General features: G+C 43.0%; 1 protein-coding gene across 1 annotated transcript in view; it reads left to right on the top strand.

The window, feature by feature from the left end:
• The window catches only part of abhd12 (abhydrolase domain containing 12, lysophospholipase), a 118,431-nt gene that overhangs the window by 77,296 nt on the left and 19,605 nt on the right, over window positions 1–21,530 (top strand). Inside the window, exons 9-10 of the mRNA XM_067989312.1 lie at window positions 2,289–2,326; window positions 7,816–7,895. Coding sequence (XP_067845413.1) covers window positions 2,289–2,326; window positions 7,816–7,895 — 118 coding nt within the window. The remainder of the gene's footprint in view (window positions 1–2,288; window positions 2,327–7,815; window positions 7,896–21,530) is intronic.

Genomic DNA, 21,530 nt, shown 5'->3' on the forward strand with positions numbered 1-21,530 from the left:
TAACTGAAGATCCTCACTTGTTTCAAGGAGATATTGGGTGGCTTTCTCCTTTTTGTTTGATTTTGTTGCACATTTTTATTGAAGTAATTAAATAATCTGACCCATAGAGAGGTAGAAACAAGTGAAGAGAGTGAGACATTTTCAGACTTACCATTTCAGTATGCTTGGTTAGAGGGTCTTGAGAGGCTGAGAGTTTTTGGCGTATTCCACAAGTTAAAGTTTTGAGAGGAGGGTGTGTGTGAGAGGATGGAGGTGTATTAGACTTTCTAACATCACCAACTACTGTTCAGTCACATAGTTAAGTTGTATCGATACCACCTTGATTGAAGGAAATTGTGATGTGGAGATGCCGGTGATGGACTGGGGTGGACAAATGTAAGGAATCTTACAACACCAGGTTATAGTCCAACAAATTTATTTTAAAAGATGGAAATTGGCGTATTTAGGGCTGTAATAGTCCCAAATGTTTGTCCAAAATCCTATTATAATTGCTTTTGCTATAATTGCCAAGTGCCTCAGAAGAGAGTTGAAAATGGCCCAGCAGGGCAGCGGCGATGTGTTCCAGCAACTTCTGGACATAAAGCAGTTGCCAGTACAATTTAAATGAAAAGTAGTATTAAAACATCTGGAATGCACTGTCTGATGGGGTGGTGGAAGCAGATTCAGTGGTAACTTTCAAAAGGGAATTGGATAAATACCTGAAAAGGAAAAATTTGCAGGGATATGGGGAAAGAACAGGAGGAGTGGGACTAATCGGATAGCTCTTTCAAAGAGCCAGCACAAGCATGATGGGCCGAATGACCTCCTTCTATGCTCTATGATTCTATGAAAACATGAGAAAACGTCAGGGCAACCTTGGATTCTGCAGACAGGTACGCTTCCAAGTCAAAAAATAACGATATGAATGCCTCTAACTCGCCACTTCATGGGCCAAAAGTGCTTTCCGTCAGATCTTTGATATGCTTTTTATTTGTGAAGTACATGTTCCCCCTTCCACCTTTTACAGGGCCTTACAAAAAGAGGTATAGCATTGCGATATGGTAGGGTAGGATGAAGACAACGATTTGTGCTGAGGAACGATGTATTTTTGCCACAATACAAATGTAAATTAATTTGGTCTTTTGTGTTTACACATGCACCAGAACAATGTGTTTAACCTTAAACAACCAGTACTCTTCACTTTTACAAATCTGTTAACACAATACTGTCTTACAATACTAAAGTAATGTGTGAGATTTAATTCGTGATTTAAAAAAATAATTCGTTCTGGGGGATATGGGCATTGCTAGCAATGCCCATCTCTGGTTGCCCTTGAGAAGGTGGTGGTGGGCTGCCTTCTTGAACCATTGCAGTCCTTGCAGTGAAGGTACTCCCACAGTGCTGTTAAGTAGGGAGTTCCAGAATTTTGACCCAGTGACTATGAAGGAACTGCGATATATGTCCAAGTCGAGATGATGGAGGGGAACTTGGAGGTGATGGCGGTTCACATGCACCTGCTGCCCTTGTCCTTCTAGGTGGTAGAGCTCGCAGGTTTGGTGTGTTCATCAGGACAGTGCAGCCTTTATTCAGAAATTATTGGCACAGTAGCAATTAGGAAGTCAGATTGTAGGGAATCACAGGTACAATCCTAAATTTCACTGCCTTGTGGTGCAATGCCTGAGCACATCAGTCTGTCTACCGGTCTGTCTAAAACTGTCTTCCCATGTTTCGACTATTACCCTGTGGATAATGCCTCACTCTATATTGTTCCTGCTAAAAATAATGGAGATGGGAGATATGGGATTTAGCCCCTGGTGGCATGAGGTAGCCACCTATAATAGGGAAACGAATTAGAGAGGTGAGCAAAGAAAAAAATTAAATATTCTGGTTTGTACCATTTACCTTTTTAAAAAAAAAAATATTGTATTGAGATGTTCGATACAGATTTTATTCATCTTTAAGCAGCATAGTCTCAGTAGATGCAACTGGATTGAGCGTTTATTTAATAAATAGTAGAACCTGTAATATTATATTTGGTCTTGTAGCTCGAGATAAAACCACGCTCGTTGCATTGTGTATTGGTTAACAAGTGATTTATTTTCTGTTTTTAAAAGTGAATAGTTAAATGATTTACTAAGTGGCAGATGATGCAAAAAGTGAGATGCTATGCGCAGATACAAATAGAACACTTGTTGGGTACTAACTTAATAAGAAATAAATTTTAAATTCTTAATTTGTTGGGTTCTGTTTAAACAATGTTGTGCCTGATGTTGAAAGTAGAAAATAATTTCTCTTTTATTCGATTTCAGAGTTGCGACAAATGTTGTACGGCACCTGTGTGAACAAGGTAAAGTGCTTCAACCAACTTATTCGTTAGATTCTTGCAACTATCCCTGTGTTTCTTGTTGAAATTAAATCTGTACTTGCAACAATCAGTATTGCAAAGATTAGTGCTATGACTTCTTGATCGAGTAGATGTCAGTGTTGATTGGCTTGCAACCTGGAACCGAGCTGTTCAGCTTGCTACAAAGTTCACTTTGCAAATGAAATTCATAGTAGCAACGTTCTTATGAGCCCAAATTCTATGGAAGGGTTATAAAGCACAAATTGGCAACAGTGATCTCATTCTACCCACATTATACCTTGGAATCAATGGTATTTGCGTACAAGATCACAAAATACTTACAGATGAGGCAGGCCATTCGACCTAGCCTAGTTCATCCATTCAGAATGACCCTGCAGTAACCACCCCCCCCCACCCTCCATCTTCCCAATTGCAGCATCCAATTGCTTCTTAAATGATTCCAGGGCTTTCATCTCCACTGCTCTATCCAGGAGTCTATTCAATATATTGACCACTGCTTGTGTGAAGAACATTCCTGATATCAGTCCTACATTTGCCATTTACTAGTTTGAACCTGTGGCCTCTTGTTCCACACTTAGAGTTTAATTTAAGCTAATATTCTATATTCTGTGCTGTAAGTTCATTGAAATTTACCTCTTCCATACTTAATCTTCCAGAAGACTAATGGGTGATCTAATTGAGATGTTTAAGACGATTAAAGGATTTGATGGGGTAGATAGAGAAACTATTTCCCCTGGTGGGAGAGTCCAGAACGAGGGGGCTTAACCTTAAAATTAGAGCTAGGCCATTCAGGGGTGTTTTCAGGTAACACTTCTTCACACAGAGTAGTGGAAATCTGGAACTCTCTTCCCCAAAAAGCTGTTGAGGCTAGGTCAAAAATTTCAAAACTGAGAATTAATTTTTTTGTTACGTAACGGTATTAAGGGCTTATGAAACCAAGGTGGGTAAATGGAATTAAAATACAGATCAGCCATGATCTAATTGAATGGCCTCCTTATGTTCCCATACCATTTACTACCATATACATTTCTATATCACCTCCCCAATGCTTCATTTCCAAAAGCCCAAACCTCTTCAGTCTTCCCTCACAACTCAGACGCCTGACACTAGGAATCAGCCTTGTGACTCTGCACTGCCTCCAGTGCTTGAATGTCTCCCTTGTGTGTTGATGACCAAAAATAGACCCAATACTCAAGATGCGGTCTGACCAGAGCCCTGTACAGTTTGATCGTGACATCCCCTGACTTGTATTCTACTGTTTTGGCTGTGTAGTTCAGTATTCTGTTGGCTTTGTTGATTGCTGTGTGCATTGGTTGGACATGTATAGGAATGAAAAAATAAAAACATCCTATTTATGCAAAATACTGTGCAGCAACTTGCTGTTGACCAGTCATCTTTATGCTTTTGATCCTGGGTAGGACTTTCTTTTCTGTTTTAAAAATTTCTCCCATCTCAGTATTTTTGATCTCCCCTATCACGCTTTATAGAATCGTAGGGAGTGTAGAATCATGCAGCACAGAAGGAAGCCTTTCAGCCTGTCATGCCTGTACCAGCTCTCTAAAAGAGCTACCAATTATTCCCACTCCCCTGCTTTTTCTCCATACCCCTTCAAATTTTTCCTTTTTAAGTATTAAATTCCCTTTTGAAAGTTACTATTGAATCTGCTTCCACCACCCTTTCAGGTCCATTCCAGATCATAACTCGTTGCGTAAAAAAAATTTCTCCTCATCTTTCCCCCCCCCCTCCCCCCCCCCGGCTTTTTTGCCAATTATCTTAAATCTGTGTCATCTGGTTACCGACCCTCCTGCCAGTGGAAAGAGTTTCTCCTTATTTACTCTATCAAAACCCCTCATAATTTTGAACACCTCTGTTAAATCTTCCCTTAACCTTCGCTGCACTAAGGAGAACAAATCCAGCTTATCTAATCTTTCCACAGAACTGAAGTCCCTCATCCCTGGTTCCGTTCTAGTAAATCTCCTTTGCACCCTCTCCAAGGCCTTGACATCCTTCCTAAAGTGTGGCACCCAGAATTGGACACAGTACTCCAGCTGGGGCCTAAACAGTGATTTATAAAGGTTTAGCATAACTTCCTTGCTTTTGTGTTGATGCAGTGTTCCCTCTCCAGCACTGAACTTCTTCTCAGTTTGGGGAGGTGGGGGGGCGTGGGATCTGATTCCTATAATGAGGGCACGACAATCCTCTTGGTGGGCCGAGGGGGAGGAATTTCCAAACTCCAGGTTGGGTGGGATATCCACAGGGCACCAGAATCTTGTCAGTCGATTGATGGGGAAGAGACAACATCCAAGTTGTGGCCTGATTTTATTTTAAACATTGGAAGGGAGAAAGTTGCAGTCAGGTGAACATTTGATGTGTTCGGCAACCAAAACGAAACATACAGGTCATTCAGCTTTGTTGTGATCCCAACAATGAATTCAAATTTCATTCAACCCATAGGGCAGTAAACGATAAACACACCTTTTGAATGAGTTGCGACTAAAACGCTCAACTGAGGAAAGTTCGTCTTCTCTGACACGGCAGGAGGAGTGTGGCTGATTATAGATTCTCGGGGTGGGGACACTTCAAAAAGTTAAGCTATTCTTCGGCTATTAACATTTCTGCAGAAGACATCATAGATATTTTGTATGGCAATAGGAGGGATGTTATGTAGTTTCTTGCTAGAGGACATCCAGTGGCCACGTGTGGAATTGCAGCTAGAATTTTAAAGTCAGCGTTGACTCACTTTGCTTTTACCCAAGTCAAGGTGTCCCCTTTGGCATGTTCTGAATGTTAGTAGCTGTTGCGATGTATCACTTGAACCAGGGCCACAGTGGAGCCAGTGGGACAACAGAAGTACGGTCAAAAGGAGCAGGGACTGAAATTACAATTTCATAGAATTACATAAAATTTACAGCATGGAAACAGGTCATTCGGCCCTGTCGGTGTTTATGCTGCACGCAAGTCTCCTCCCACTCTATTTATTTCACCTCACCCCATCAACATAACCTTCTATTTCTTTCTTCCTCATTAACTTTTCTAGATTCCTCTTAAATGCATATATGCTATACACCTCAACTGCTCCTTATGGTAGCGAGTTCCACATTCTAACCACTCTCTGGGTAAAGAAGTTTCTCCTGAATTCCTTATTGGATTTATTAGTGACTATCCTATATTTATGGCCTCTTGTTTTAGACTCTCCCACAAACATCTCCATGTCTACCCTATCAAACTCCTTCATAATTTTAAAGACCTCCATCAGACCTCTGTATTTTTTCTAGAGAAAAGAGCCCCAGCCTGTTCAGTCTTTCCTGATAGTTTTACCTTAGTTCTGGTATCATCTTTGCAAATCTTTTTTGTCCTTTCTCCAGTGCTTCTATATCCATTTTGTAATATGGAAACCAGAACTGTGCACAGTATTCTGAATGTGTCTAACCAAGGTTCTATACAAGTTGAACATAACTTCTTTGCTTTTGAATTCTGTCCCTCTAGAAATGAACCCTGCTGCTTTGTTTGCATATTTTATGGCTTTAATTGCTTCTTTGAAAGAGGTTGTGGGCACTCCTTTGCTTTGGTCCAGATGTTCCACTCGGCTGCTGGGTGCCCTGATACAAGCTGCTGGTGGTAACCGAATGCCACCGAGGCACCAGCTGGCTACTGCCTGATTCACAACACCAAAACCTGCTTTTCTGCTGCACCCAATGTCACCGTGACAGCTTTAAAATGGAAATCTGCCATTTACAGCACCCCCTACAGGTGTAAGCGATACTGCAGCTGGCTGCCGACATTTTGATAATTACTTTTCCATAGAGCCTGACCTAGGAATTTTTGATGCATTTTGAAATGAATTATTGTAACCCACTCACTAATTTTAATATATAATGTAATGCTTAGGGATGTGTGAAATGAATTTTCATCAAAGTTGGTTGGTGATAAATCATTGCACTCCTTTAAAAATTGTTGGGTTATTATCTGGCTAGAAATGAGATTGGAGGTTATAGAAGGATAAATTCAGGCACATTATTCAAGACTCATTCTGAGGAAGTTCATAATTTTGGTTTCCTGGGAGATTTACCTGATTTTAGTCTCCTCTTTCAGGAGATTTAAATAAGAGGAGGCTGTGACAATGCAACTTGTATCTGGTACATTGGAGGGAATGGGCTTGATAGATCAAAGGTCCTTTTCCGACTCTACACTTTCTGTTCTTACGATTTGCTTTGTAGACTTGCAGGTTATGATCAGTCAACACAAAATGCAATTCAGCATAGCTTTTCTGGCTACCCTCCCCCCCCCCCCCCCCCCCCCGCCTAAGCTGTAGTATCATACATCAGTGTTCAGCTAAAAAGTGTTGAGACTCATCCATTCATCATCATTAAGTTGGGGACAAGTTACAACTTTGGGGCTTTGACTCTTGACCTTGTGGTTGAGAGTCACTCTATTTTTGGAAAAAGTACTGAAAATTTAGGTGTCCATATGCACAAATCATTAAAACCTACTGCACAGGTACAAAAAGCAATTAAAAGCTAATGGAATGTTCACCTTTATCTCAAGGGGGTTGGAATTCAAAAGTGAGAAAGTTATGCTTCAGTTGCACAGAGCCTTGGTCAGGGCCCATCTGGAGTACCATGTTCTGTTTTGGGCACCGAACCTCAGGAAAGATATTTTGGCCTTGGAAGGGCTACAGCCCAGATTCACCAGAATGATACCAGGACTTAAAGGGTTAAATTATGAGGACAGGATTGCATAAACTTGGTTTGTATTCCATTGCATTCAGAAGGGTGAGGGGTGATCTAATCGAGGTCTATAAAATGATAAAACAATTTGATAGGGTATATACTGATGAACTGTTTCCTCTTGTTGGGGGAATACATAATAAGGGGGTATAATCTTGAAATTAAATCTAGACCAGTCAGGAGTGAAATCAGAAAGCAGTTTTTCACACATAGGGTAGTGGAAATCTGGAACTCGCATTCTCAAAAGGCGGTGAATCCTGGGTCAATTGAAATTTCCAAGACTGGGATCGATAATTTTGTTAGGTAAAGGTTATCAAGGAATATGGAGCAAAGGTGGGTTAATGGAGTTGAGATACAGATCAGCCATAATTTAGTTGAATGGCAGAACAGGCTCGAGGGGCTGAATGGCCTACTCCTATTCCTACTTGATTGTGGGAGGGGGGAGGGGGGGGTGCGGGGAAGCATTTCAAATGCTGTAATATACTAGCAGCAGAAGGGCTGTGACGCCAGCTTCATGCAATATGTTGAACCCTGAAAGAGACTTTTTGTTTTTAAAATCCCCCAATGTATAACGCCAGCAAAACTGATCTTCTGCGTATTGCTGAAGATGTCCGTTCCACAGGGCGATGAGAGGAATGTATAGAACCAATGAATGTTACTCAACTTTTAATTTATTGCAGCAAGACTATAAAACGGTAATCTTGTATTTCTAATTTTGTTACATGTGACTGCTTTCATTCTTAGAGACTCCTCCAGGTGCCTTAATTCTAGAATCTCCTTTCACTAACATTCGGGAGGAAGCCAAAAGCCATCCTTTTTCACTGGTAAGTGGCTTGTTATTTTGAGTAATATCCTATACAATGCATTGCAGAGCAGAGCATGAAATTATAGCTTCTCTCTGCCATCGTCAGAATAAATTATAGGTTACAGCTCAGCAAATGAAATACCTCTTGTACGAATACCAATATATATTGAAGGTTCCACTGATTACTTAGCATTAGCAAGAATTACCACTGAGATTGTGGCCTAAATTCACACATACCTGTTCCCAACACACAACAACCATCTGCATTTACATCGCACCTTTAACGTAGTGAAAGTCCCAAGGCGCTTCACAGGAACGTTATCAGACAAAATTTGACACCGAGCCACATAAGGAGATATTAGGACAGGTGACTCAAAGCTTGGTCAAAGAGGTAGGTTTTAAGGAAGGTCTTAAAGGAGGAAGGAGAGCTGGAGAGGTTTAGGGAGGGAATTCCAGAGCTTAGGGCTAGGCATCTGAAGGCAGGGCCACCAATGGTGGGGCAAAGGAAAATGGGGATGTACAAGGGGCCAGACATACAAAATGACAAAAGTCTTGTTCTGAGCAATGCACAGCAATGATTACGGGCAAAAGCATCTATTGTTTTAGCTTCAAATTTTGAATACAATGCCACTAAAGACAAAGTCAGACTACACAGTGTGTATCCAGTCACCGGTGCTTTAAGGAAATGTTTTCTACCAAAATTGCCGTGTAATTCTAAAGACTCACTGATGTTTGCCAATCACACCTTATTACGTTGCTTCAGAACCAATGCTGGAAGGGTTAAGAAAGACAAGTTAATAGGATATGGGATCCTTGACTTTATAGAGGCATTGCGTAGAAAAGCAAGGAAATTCTGGTAAACCTGTATAAATCACTGGTTAGGCCTCAGCTGGAACGTTGTGTCCAATTCTGGGCACTACACTTTTGGAAGGATGTCAAGGCCTTGGAGCAGGTACAGAGGACAATTACCAGAATGGTACCAAGGATGAGGGACTTCAGTTATGTGGCGAGACTAGAGCAGCTGGGATTGTTCTCCTTAAAGCAGAGAAGGTTAAGGGGAGCTTTAATTGAGGTTTTCAAAATTATGAGGAGATTTGATAGAGTAAATAAGGAGAAACTGTTTCCATTGGCAGGAGGACACAGATTTAAGATAATTGACAGAAGAACCAGAGGAGAGATGAGAATTTTTTTAAATCGCGGCAAATTGTTATGATCTGGAATGCACTGCCTGAAAGGGTTGTGGAAGCAGTTTCAATAGTAACTTTCAAAAGGGAATGGGCTATCTCCTTAAAAAGGACTTAAAATTTGCAGGGCTGTGAAGAAAGAGTGGGACTAATTGGATAGCTCTTTCAAAGAGCTGGCACAGGCATGAAGGGCCGAATGGCCTTCTGTACTGTAAGATTCTATGAACAGCAACACTGAAGCAGTCATTTTATGTAGAACTCCTTGTGTAAGGACATGATGTTCTAATCCTGTAATGTTGGGCATGGGAACATTGTCAGTGAGGCAGAACTACCTGTCGTCACAGGAGCATGAGTCCTGCACAAAATGAACACTTTCAAGCCACTTCCAACTCACCAGTTCTAAGACAAAGCACTAAGTTGTGACTGAGGAACAGCAAAAAGTTCACAAATATCTCCCTTTAAAGCACTTAGATTTTGTGCAGCAATTCTTGCTTTCCTTTTAATTGCATTTTCTGGAGGGGTTTTATTTGCCCATTTTCTCCCAGGTGTTGACTCCTGCTAGGATATAGTTTTACAGCTGTGATCGCCCAGTGGTACCGTACCCATCTGTGAGCATGGAACATAGGAACAGAAGTAGGCTATTTAGCCCAACGAGCCTGTTCCGCCATTCAGTGAGATCATGGCTTATCTATGGAGTTAGGTCACATACCCGTAATAGCTCCATATCCCTTATTACCTTTGGTTAACAAAAATCTATCACTCAGGTTTAAAATTAACAATTGAGCTAGCATCAACTGCCGTTTGCAGAAGAGAGTTCCAAACTTCTACCACCCTTTGTGTGTAGAAGTGTTTCCTAACTTCAATCCTGAAAGTCCTGGATTTAATTTTTAGGTTATGTCCTCTAGTCCCAGACTCCCCAACCAGCGGAAATAGTTTCTCTCTCTCTCTCTACCCTATCAGTTCCCCTTAATATCTTGAAAACTTACATCAAAACACTCCTTAATCTTCTAAAATCAGGGAATACAACCTTAGCTTGTGTAATCTCTCCTCGTAATTTAACCCTTGGAGTCTAGGTATCATTCTAGTAAATCTATGCTGCACTCCCTCCTAGGCCAATATATTCTTCCTAAGGTGCAGTGCCCAGAACTGTACACATTACTCCAGGTGTGGTCTAACCAGGGCTTTGTATAGCTGTAGCATAACTTCTACCTTCTTGTATTCTAGTCCTTGAGATATAAAGGCCAGCATTCCATTGGCCTTTTTGATTATTTTCTGTACCTGTCCATGACATTTTAATGATCTATGTACATGGTCCCCTAAGTCTCTTTGGACCTCCACTGTTTCGAGCTTTTCACCATTTAGAAAGTACTCTACTCTGATCTATCCTTTTTAGGTCCAAAGTGGATGACCTCACACTTGCCTACATTGAAATCCATTTGCCACAGTTTTGCCCATTCACTTAATCTCTTAATATCTCTGTAATTTTATGCTTCCACCTACACTGCTGCCTATCTTTGTGTCATCGGCAGTGGGAGCACTGGGGCTGTTTCAGCGAGATCCAATCCTATTCTCGCCTTATGCCCAGGAGGAGGCACTGGGACAAACCAGAGTGGGAACCCCTGCTTGATTTTTCCACTCACGTGAACGTTGAAGCGATGGTAGAGTTCCTACCACCACTCAGATCAGATCAGCTTGCTGACCCCACACTGGGAATTGAACCTTGTGCCTCCTGTATTGTTCAATTGCACGGTCCTTACCAACTGAACCACCGGGAAGCTGTATTTTAGGAAAATTGATGCTCGATGTAACTTTCAGACATTTTGGGGGGTTTTTTGTAATCTGTTCTGGCCAGTGGGAGTCTGGTAAGATACTTTACTATTTTGACCTGGGGTTCGTAAAAATTTTATTGTACATATCGACAATAATATTCCAAGGATGATGCTGCTGGTAATAAAATTGCCCCCCTCCCCGCCACATGTGCGTGCACACACATATACCATTAGTTAAATGGAGAGTCATGTTTTTATTTAATTCATTCTTGGGATGCGGGTGTCATTAGCAAGGCCGGCATTTATTCCCCATCCCTAGTTGCCCTGCGAAGGTGTGCTTTTCTTCAACTGAGTGGCTTGCTACTTCAGAGGGCAATTAAGAGTCAACCACGTTGGTATGGGACTGGAATCACATATAGGCCAGACTGGGTAAGGACGGCAAGTTTCCTTCCCCAAAGGACATTAGTGAACCAGTTGGGATCTTACAACAATCCGACAGCTTCATGGTCACTTTTACTTATACCAGCTTTTTTATTTATTTCCAAATTTTTTAAACTGAATTCAAATTCTCAAACTGCCGTAGTTGATCTCACATTCTCTGGATTACTAGTCCAGTAACGTAATCACTACACTGCTGTACCCGGAGATTAATTTGGAATGTAATAATAAGTTGCTTTGAAATTGAACAAATCTCAGTAAACCTTGCATTCCTATCTGCTTTCATGTTGGATGTAAGAAAGTTTAATTCATCGCTATGAAATGGCCGATTTTATTGCCGTAGATCCGGAATGAGTGTGAATGCTATTTATGCAATCTCGTCTTGGGGACATCACTAACCAGACAGGTCCAATCCCAGTCTGCCTCATGAAAAGGGGTTAATTGGTGCTGTGCCATTTTCTTCTCTTCCCATATCCATGGGGATGAAGGGTCAACTCTGCAAGTGTTTCAGAGCAACATATGGATCGTGTGGTTCAGTGGACACATTATTGAAATTGGAGGGGTGCAGTTCTAGAAGTAGTTTGCATTTCTCTAACTATACTAAGGTTCAGGAGCACAAGACATTAAAAGCAGCACCTCAAGTGGATAAAGCCATAAAAAAAACTAATGGAAAATTGGGTTTTATGACAAGAGGTATAGAATGTAAAAGTCAAATTTTAATGTATAAAACCTTAGTAAGACCACAGTTGGCATACTGTGTGCAGTTTTGGGCTCCAGACTATAGGAAGAATGTTGAAGCAGTAGAGCACAGATTCACTAGGATGCTGCCTGGTATGAGGGAATATGAAAACAGATGAGATTATGGGGCAATTTGATAGAGGTGTTTAGAATTATGAAGGGATGGGACAGAATAGATAGAATCAGACTGTTTCCAATGGTTGGGGGGCATAGACAAAGGGGACATTGATGGAAAAGATTTGGGACAGAGAACAGGAGAAACTTTTTTTACACAGCTGGTAAAGCTGTGGAATGCACATGTGGAATGTTAGTCATTGAAGCAGAGACCATGTTAACATTTAGGAAAAGGTTAGATAGGTAGTTGAAGGAAAAGGGAATAAAGGGGTCGAGAAACTGAGTGGGCACATAGGATTAGGATTGCTGCTCGTGGAAGATTTTTTTCTTATTCGTTCATGGGATGTGGGCATCGCTGGCAAGGCCAGCATTTATTGCCCATCCCGAATTGCCCTTGAGAAGGTGGTGATGAGCCGCCTTCTTGAACCGCTACAGTCTGTGTGGTGAAGGTTCTCCCACAATGCTGTTAGGTAGGGAGTTCCAGGATTTTGACCCAATGACGATGAAGGACCGGCGATATATTTCCAAGTCGGGATGGTGTGTGACTTGGAGGGGAACGTGCAGGTGATGGTGTTCCCATGTGCCTGCTGCTCTTGTCCTTCTAGGTGGTAGAGGTCGCGGGTTTGGGAGGTGCTGTCGAAGAAGTCTTGGCGAGTTGCTGCAGTGCATCCAGTAGATGGTACACACTGCAGCCATGGTGCGCTAGTGGTGAAGGGAGTGAATGTTTAGGGTGGTGGATGGGGTGCCAATCAAGCAGGCTGCTTTGTCCTGGATGGTGTTGAGCTTCTTGAGTGTTGTTGGAGCTGCACTTATCCAGGCAAGTGGGGAGTATTCCATCACACTCCTGACTTGTGCCTTGTAGATGGTGGAAGGTCTTTGGGGAGTCAGGAGGTGAGTCGCTCGCTGCAGAATACCCAGCCTCTGACCTGCTCTTGTAGCCACAGTATTTATGTGGCTGGTCCAGTTAAGTTTCTGGTCAATCGTGACCCCCAGGACGTTGATGGTGGGGGATTCAGCGATGGTAATGCCATTGAATGTCAAGGGTAAGTGGTTAGACACTCTTCTTGGAGATGGTCATTGCCTGGCACTTGTCTGGCGCGAATGTTACTTGCCACTTATCCTCCCAAGCCTGGATGTTGTCCAGGTCTTGCTGCATGCGGGCACGGACTGCTTCATTATCTGAGAGGTTGGGAATGGAACTGAACACTGCAATCGTCAGCGAACATCCCCATTTCTGACTTTATGATGGAGGGAAGGTCATTGATGAAGCAGCTGAAGATGGTTGGGCCAAGGACACTGCCCTGAGGAACACCTGCAGCATTGTCCTGGGGCTGAGATGATTGGCCTCCAACAACCACTACCATCATCCTTTGTGCTAGGTATAACTTCAGCCACTGGAGAGTTTTCCCCCAATTCCCATTGACTTCAATTTTACTAGGGCTCCTTGGTGCCACACTTGATGTCAAGGGCAGTCACTCTCGCCACACCTCTGGAATTCAGCTCTTTTGTCCATCTTTGGACCAAGACTGTAATGAGATCTAGAGCCGAGTGGTCCTGGTGGAACCCAAACTGAGCATCGGTGAGCAGGTTATTGGTGAGTAAGTGCCACTAGATAGCACTGTCGACGACACCTTCCATCACTTTGCTGATGATTGAGGGTAGACTGATGGGGCAGTAATTGGCCGAATTGAATTTGTCCTGCTTTTTGTGGACAGGACATACCTGGGCAATTTTCCACATTGTTGGGTAGATTCCGGTGTTGTAGCTGCACTGGAACAGTTTGGCTAGAGGCGCGGCTAGTTCTGGAGCACAAGTCTTTAGCACTACAGCCGGGATGTTGTCGGGGCCCATAGCCTTTGCTGTATCCAGTGCACTCAGCCGTTTCTTGATATCAGGTTGAGTGAATCGAATTGACTGAAGAGTGGCTTCTGTGATGGTGGGGATATCAGGAGGAGGCCGAGATGGATCATCCACTCGGCACTTCTGGCTGAAGATGGTTGCAAACATTTTAGCCTGGTCTTTTGCGCTCATGTGCTGGACTCTGCCATCATTGAGGATGGGGATGTTTACGGAGCCTCCTCCTCCTGTTAGTTGTTTAATTGTCCACCATCATTTTTTTTATTCGTTCACGGGATGTGGGCGTCGCTGGCAAGGCCAGCAATTTATATCCCATCCCTAATTGCCATTGAGAAGGTGGTGGTGAGCCGCCACCTTGAACCACTGCAGTCCATGTGATGAAGGTTCTTCCACAGTGCTGTTAGGTAGGGAGTGCCAGGATTTTAACCCAGCGATGATGAAGGAACGGCGATATATTTCCAAGTCGGGATGGTGAGACACTTGGAGGGGAACGTGCAGGTGGTGTTGTTCCCATGTGCTTGCTGCCCTTGTCCTTCTAGCTGGTAGAGGTCGCAGGTTTGGGAGGTGCTGTCGAAGAAGTCTTGGCGAGTTGCTGCAGTGCATCCTGTGGATGGTACACCCTGCTGCCACGGTGCACCGGTGGTGAAGGGAGTGAATGTTTAGGGTGGTGGATGGGGTGCCAATCAAGCAGGCTGCTTTGTCCTGGATGATATCGAGCTTCTTGAGTAGTGTTGGAGCTGCACTCATCCAGGCAAGTGGAGAGTATTCCATCACACTCCTGACTTGTGCCTTTTAGATGGTGGTAAGGCTTTGGGGAGTCAGGAGGTGAGTCACTTGCCGCAGAATACCCAGCCTCTGACTTGCTCTCGTACCCGCGGTATTTGTGGCTAATCCAGTTAAGCTTCTGGTCAATGGTGACCCCCAGGATGTTGATGGGGGATTCGGCGATGGTAATGCTGTTGAATGTCAAGGGGAGTTAGTGGGACTCTTTCTTATTGGAGATGGTCATTGCCTGGCACTTGTTTGGTGCGAATGTTACATTCACGACTGGATGTGGCAGGACTGCAGAGCTTTCATCTTATCCGTTGGTTGTGGAATCGCTTAGCTCTGTGTATAGCATGTTGCATCCGCTGTTTCGCATGCATGTAGTCCTGTGTTGTAGCTTCACCAGGTTGACACCTCATTTTTAGGTACACCTGGTGCTGCTCCTGGCATGTTCTTCTAAACTCCCCCTTGAACCAGGGTTGATCCCCTGGTTTGTTGGTAATGGTAGCGTGAGGAATATGCCGGGCCATGAGGTTACAGATTGTGCTGGAATACAATTCTGCTGCTGATGGCGGCCCACAGCGCCTTATGGATGCCCAGTTTTGAGCTGCTAGATTTGTTCTGAATGTATCCCATTTAGTATGGTCAGATAAACATCAACACGGACTGGATAGGTCGAGCGACCTGTTTCCGTGTCGCATTTCTATGTAATTCTACAATCAATTACTGTATTCATTCCAATTTAATTTAAATTGTTATGACAAATAAATTGTAACTGATGCAAATAGAACACTATGCATTGTTTCAATCAAGGCAGATCAGTGCTTGTTCTATGGATGTAATTTAGGATTAATCTCTTCTAACTGCTATCTACTTGCTGTAAATAATTTCAATTAAATGGTGTTAAGTGAAATTATCAACTGGTTGATAAAGTGCAAGTTTGAGATTGGCTGCCCCACCAATCATGGAGTAATTTGTAGATAATTCAGCGAAGTGAGAAATACAATTAGCCGAGGCGATGAGCATTAATATGTAATGAATACCTCCTTTCTCAAATGATCTGTGTTTTCATGGTAACTAGAAAGAACAGCTGACCCATTGGTTTAGATGACAGTATTAGGAAGGATATATTTGCCTTGGAGTGGGTACAGCGCAGAATCACCAGAATGATACCGGGGATTAGAGGGTTACATTATGGCTTGTATTCCCTTGAGGTTAGAAGATTGAGGAGTGACCTGATCGAGGTGTTTGAAATGATAAAAGGATTCGATATGGTAGATACAGAGAAACTTTCCTCTGATGGGAGAATCAAGAGCGAGGGGACATAATCATAAAATTAGAGCCAGACGTTTAGGAGGGAAATCAGGAAGCAGATTTTCACACACAGGGTAGTAGAAATCTGGAATTCTCTGCCCCAAAAGGCTGTGGATGCTGGGTCAGTTGGAGCTTGCAAGACTGAGATTGACACATTTTTCTTGGGTAAGGGTATCGAGGGATATGGAGCTAAGGTGGGTAAATGGAGTTGAGGCACAGATCAGCCATGATCTGATTGTTTGGCGGAGCAGGATCAAGGGGCTAAATAGCCTACTGTTGTTCCTCATTACTCTCCCTTATACATACTGGTGTTGCTCACAGGTGGTCTGAGGTCTGGAGCACCGTAGTGATGTCTAGCATGACCCCCCATTCTGAGCCAGGAAGCATAGCCCATCGAAAGGGTGGGTGATGGGCTGCAGAATTTTAAAATGAAAACCACTGGACCTCAAAAGAGTTAGAGGTTTATTGTGGTTTTCCTTCAGGTAACTATTGAAATAATCTGATAACTCACCAAAACATTTATTGCAGTTCCCCCAGCTTTCCAAACGACTTCTATTGTAGTTAATACTAGAATGCTCCTAAAGCGGCTGGAAGATGTTACCTGGAGGCTAGTTAAACTACATACTCATATACCCAAGCTTCAGTGCCTACCCTCATTGGGTCCAGAGAGGCAAGAGACTGCGGCTGAACTACACAGGTGTTTTTGCAAATTTTACAGGTGTTTTTGCGACTGGAAGGCTGTTTCAGGTGGGGTTCCACAAGGCTCACTACTAGGTCCTTTGCTTTTTGTGGTATATATTAATGATTTGGACTTGAATGTGAGGGGCTTGATCAAGAAGTTTGCAGATGATACAAAAATTGGCTGTGTGATTGATAGTGAGGAGGAAAGCTGTAGACTGTAGGAAGCTATCAATGGACTGGTCAGGTGGGCAGAAAAGTGGCAAATGGAATTCAATCCAGAAAAGTGTGAGGTAATGCATTTGGGGAGGGCAAACAAGGCAAGGGTCTACACAATAAATGGGAGGATACTGAGAGGTGTCGAGGAGCTAAGGGACCTTGGAGTGCATGTCCACAGATCCCTGAAGGTAGCAGGACAGGTAGATAAGGTGGTTAAGAAGGCATACAGGATACTTTCCTTTATTAGCTGAGGCATAGAATATAAGAGCAGGAAGCTTATGCTAGAACTCGATAAAACATTGGTTAGGCCACAGCTTGAGTACTGTGTACAGTTCTGGTCACCACATTACAGGAAAGATGTAATTGCACTAGAGAGGGTACAGAGGAGATTTACGAGAATGTTGCCAGGGCTGGAGAATTTTAGCTATGAAAGAAGATTGGATGGGCTGGGGTTGTTTTCTTTAGAACAAAGGAGGCTGAGGGGAGATTTAATTGAGGTATATAAAATGATGACTGGATAGATAGAGTGGATAGGGAGGACCTATTTCCCTTAGCAGAGGGGTCAGTGACCAGAGGGCATAGATTTAGAGTAATTGGTAGAAGGATTAGAGGGGAGCTGAGGGGAATGTTTTCATCCAGAGGGTGGTGGGGGTCTGGAACTCACTGCCTGAAAGGGGGGTAGAGGCAGAAACCCTCAACTCATTTAAAAAGTACTTGGATGTGCACTTGAAGTGCCGTAACCTACAGGGCTACGGACCAAGTGCTGGAAAGTGGGAATAAGCTGAATAGCTCTTTTTTGCCCGGCACAGGCATAATGAGCCAAATGGCCTCCTTCTGTGCCGTAACTTTCTATGATTCTGTGATGGAGCTATACTAGTGGGGTGTGGAGTGTTCCCATGCAGTCACAATGTACTCACATTTTTTGAACATATTCCTACTCAGCATGTCACTCATGAGTCCTGGCATCTGCTGCCTGCCCTAATGAGAGCTCAACCCATGCTCGTTAGTCATCTACTAAGCAACTAATAATTGTACTTTTGAGGGAGCTAAATGGAATTTCTTTGAGATGGAGTTGGCTCCAAGAGGGCATGCCTGGCTCTGAAGGATTGGAACTGAATCCTCTGACAGTGCCAGTAATCCAGTACCTGAGCGAGGCTGGAATGCAGTTCTCCAGGGTACTGTTGGTGATTGACTTACCAGCCTGGCTTGTTAACGTGACCTACAGGGGTATGGGGAGGGGGTTTGGGATTCTTGCCATTGCTCCAGAAAACCCTGCTAGCCAATGCCCTAACATATTGGGCTGTCCTCCGACGGAAAAGCAGGGGGAAGCTTGCCAGTGTTTTGTGCTGGTCGGCAGTGCAGGTTGAGCTGGTTAGAATCCAGCAGTACCCATGTGCAACTTGGGTGCCCATAAAACTTGGCTGTTGCCAATCTGCGCTGAAGCTCTCTGGCCTTGGATAAGTTCATGCACCCCTAAAGGGAAAGTGTATGCTCTCAGTTTGACAAATAGCATCTCTATCTTTGTGGATTTCTCTGTAGCTTGGCTTGGAGGCTCTTGCACAAGGTGCTGGGTCTCCATGCATCAGATATCTTGTGGACCAAATAACAGTGCACCAAAAGATTCCCCAAGCTGCTAGGCTATCTCTTGGAAGGCTAACACTCCCAGCCTGGCATTTTACTACACGGCTTAACTATTTAGTAGCTTCAGGGTTCAGCAAACTATGATGGCAGCTGTTCTTAAAAAAAAAAACTTTCTTTCCTAGATCTGATTTCCAATCAGAAAACTGTATGTGGGAGAAAAAGAGCTTTTGCCCTTAAAGCACTAGAATTTTTTTTGACAGCGGGACAAGCCATTTGCAAAGCCTGCCACGATTTCCTGTTTGTAAGCTCTGCCCCACCAATTTGAGCACAAGCTGCATTCTGAGTGTTGTCGTCCAGCCACGTGCCAATGGTACATTCTGGACTGTGGTTCATCAGAGTGATGCTGGTGCATTTTGGGATTCTTGTTACTTGATTGGGTCTCTGACTCCGAAGCATACCAGAACTTGAGCCCGTGGATGGAAATGTTGTTGGAGATTTCACACTTGGGAAAGAGAGCTCTAGGAGTAAGGTTAATTGTTGTATTGCAAATTATTGTTAGAATGTTATTTTTAGTACTATATCCTCAGGGCACTGAGAGCAAGATGATGGCTGGAAGCATTTCCAAAGATATTTTGAGTGATTTCATTGGTTCCCTTTTATTTGTTGGTAACTTTTTTTTGTTATTGGCTTTTGATTGGTAGTTTTTTCACTCTTTGCTCATTTTCCATTGGTAGTTTGCCTACCTGTTTGCTTAAGCTTTCCTAGCTGTTTGGTAATATTTGAGGCAAATAGCTCCATTCAGTTGAGTGATCGTTGACTATTTTATGAATATGATATTTGAGCCAATCAGATGAGCATTAACTGCTGCAAATGGGATGAATAATTTTCCATGCACCACATATACATGCATGAGGCAACATTTTTAATTGTGCAGATAGATAATTTGGTCACAAGTCTGCCCATAAGGGAGCCACACTGACACCAATCCTGAATCCAATCCCTTGCAGGAGCTATAGAGTGTGAGGTGGGTTAATAATTACGCATAGGATGTGCAGTTTGTGGTTTCAAGACAGGCTCACAAGCAAAAGCAACTGTTTCTTATTGTTGTGAGCCCTGATTGGCAGGTTGAACGTTAATGGTCTCCCTGCCTTGCCCTATTCCAACTCCCAGCTCTGGTTTTCTTGGTTTTCTCCACCATGTCTAGCCGTCATCATCCAGCTCTTTCAGCTCTGATCTGCTTCTGTCCCCACAGTCTACAGACTTTGGGTCGGCTTACAAACATAGCCACATGCATGTTGCTGCCATTATGATGATACCGCAGTAAAAGGTGCTCCTTCGACTACCTCTACATAGACATAGTGTTTCCCACGCTGGAGAGTTCATCACATGACCTCCCACCTCCACTCACCCTGCCCTCATGCTCCCGCCATTGGTCACCCGACATGTCCATCCTCGCTAAGTGCCGCTTTCCCACGCCAATGAGAAAGTGAACAGATTCCTCTTTACCTGATTGGATGATTCTTGACTGTCGAGCACTTTTTTTTCCTATCTCCAATATTTTTATAACAATAAACAAAAGTGTTCAAAGAAAATGTAAAGAAAACACACAATTTTTTTAATGCTCCTATGACTTTTTTTTCCCCCCAGTTTGCTTGCAGTAGTCGGGGAGATGAATCTTTAATTCAATTAAATGGCCTTCAGCCATCTCGGCTCAAAGCTCTGGAATTCCCTCTCTAAACCTCTCTGCCTCTCTCTCCTTCTTTAAGATGCTCCGTAAAACGTAGCTCTTTGGAATAATCAGTGCTTAATTTGTGTTTTGGTCAATATACGGTCATCTAAAAATATTAGAGACGTAAACCGACATTGAGGAGCAGTTAGCTATGAGCCTTTTCAGTCCTCATCAGAAAGGATCACCAGGAACAGTGTCTTAATAGCTGTAATGAATGATTCAGTAGGTTTTATTCTGCAGTAGAGGTACCATTAGCCAATGAAAATGCATAGCTCATGCCTCCTGCTTTAATTAGCTGTCTACCTTTCCATTCCACCATGAATCCTGCATGATCACTGTAACTTCATTAGAAGTATTCATTTAATGGTAATAAAATATTTAAACTACTCCAGTTTCCTTGTTTTCTTTCAGATGGCAACTATTATTTATTTCAACTATGAAGCTAGGACTCTAACCTTTGGGGGACAGCAGATGTATTTCTCTGCAGTTTCCAAAAATAACGTTGAGATTTCCCTTTGACCATGCCGCTGAAAGGCCATGTCTGTAATCTTCGCTGTGATTGTGTCCTTGTCGCATTTGTTATTCTGCTTGTCAGAATGTAATTGTGGAACTGGGAAGAAAATATCCCTCCAGTTTTTCAAACCTCAGCCCACTTTTCTTCAAGGCAGTCTTGTTAGTAGAGCGTTACTGCAATAATGATTGTGCTCTGTAGCTGTGATGCTACTTTCCACAGAGTTTATGTGCAATTTTATTTTTAAAAAACTGAGTTGGTAGATGATAATTTGACCATCAATCTGATTTGAGTAATGTTCTTGGGCACCTTGTGACCACTAAATCTGAACTGTAATAGGCCATGGATATGCTCTTCGAAGTTGGCTCAGTTAGTGGCATTCTACTGTCTGATTCAAAGTTGTGGGTTTAAGCCACTCTCCAGGACTTGAGTATATAATCTAGACTGACCAGTCGAGTGCAGTAACAGAGGGGATGCTGCAATGTCGGAGGTGCTGTCTTTCAGGGGAGATTAAACCAAAACCCCATTTGCTTGATCCAGGATTCAGGTGGACAACAAAGATCCCATGCCACTATTTGAAGAAAGGCCAGGAGTTCTTCCTGGTGTCCCAGGACAGCAATCCTCCTTCAACCAACCTTCATAAAATATGTGTGCAAAATGGCTGTCGTGTTTGCCATCAGTCATTCCATTTCAAAGTAACTCATTGTGTGTGAAGGTCTTTCGATGTTTTGAGATCTGACGACATTATATAAATGCA

Source organism: Heptranchias perlo, chromosome 8 (assembly GCF_035084215.1).
Source record: "Heptranchias perlo isolate sHepPer1 chromosome 8, sHepPer1.hap1, whole genome shotgun sequence".
NCBI lineage: Eukaryota > Metazoa > Chordata > Chondrichthyes > Hexanchiformes > Hexanchidae > Heptranchias > Heptranchias perlo.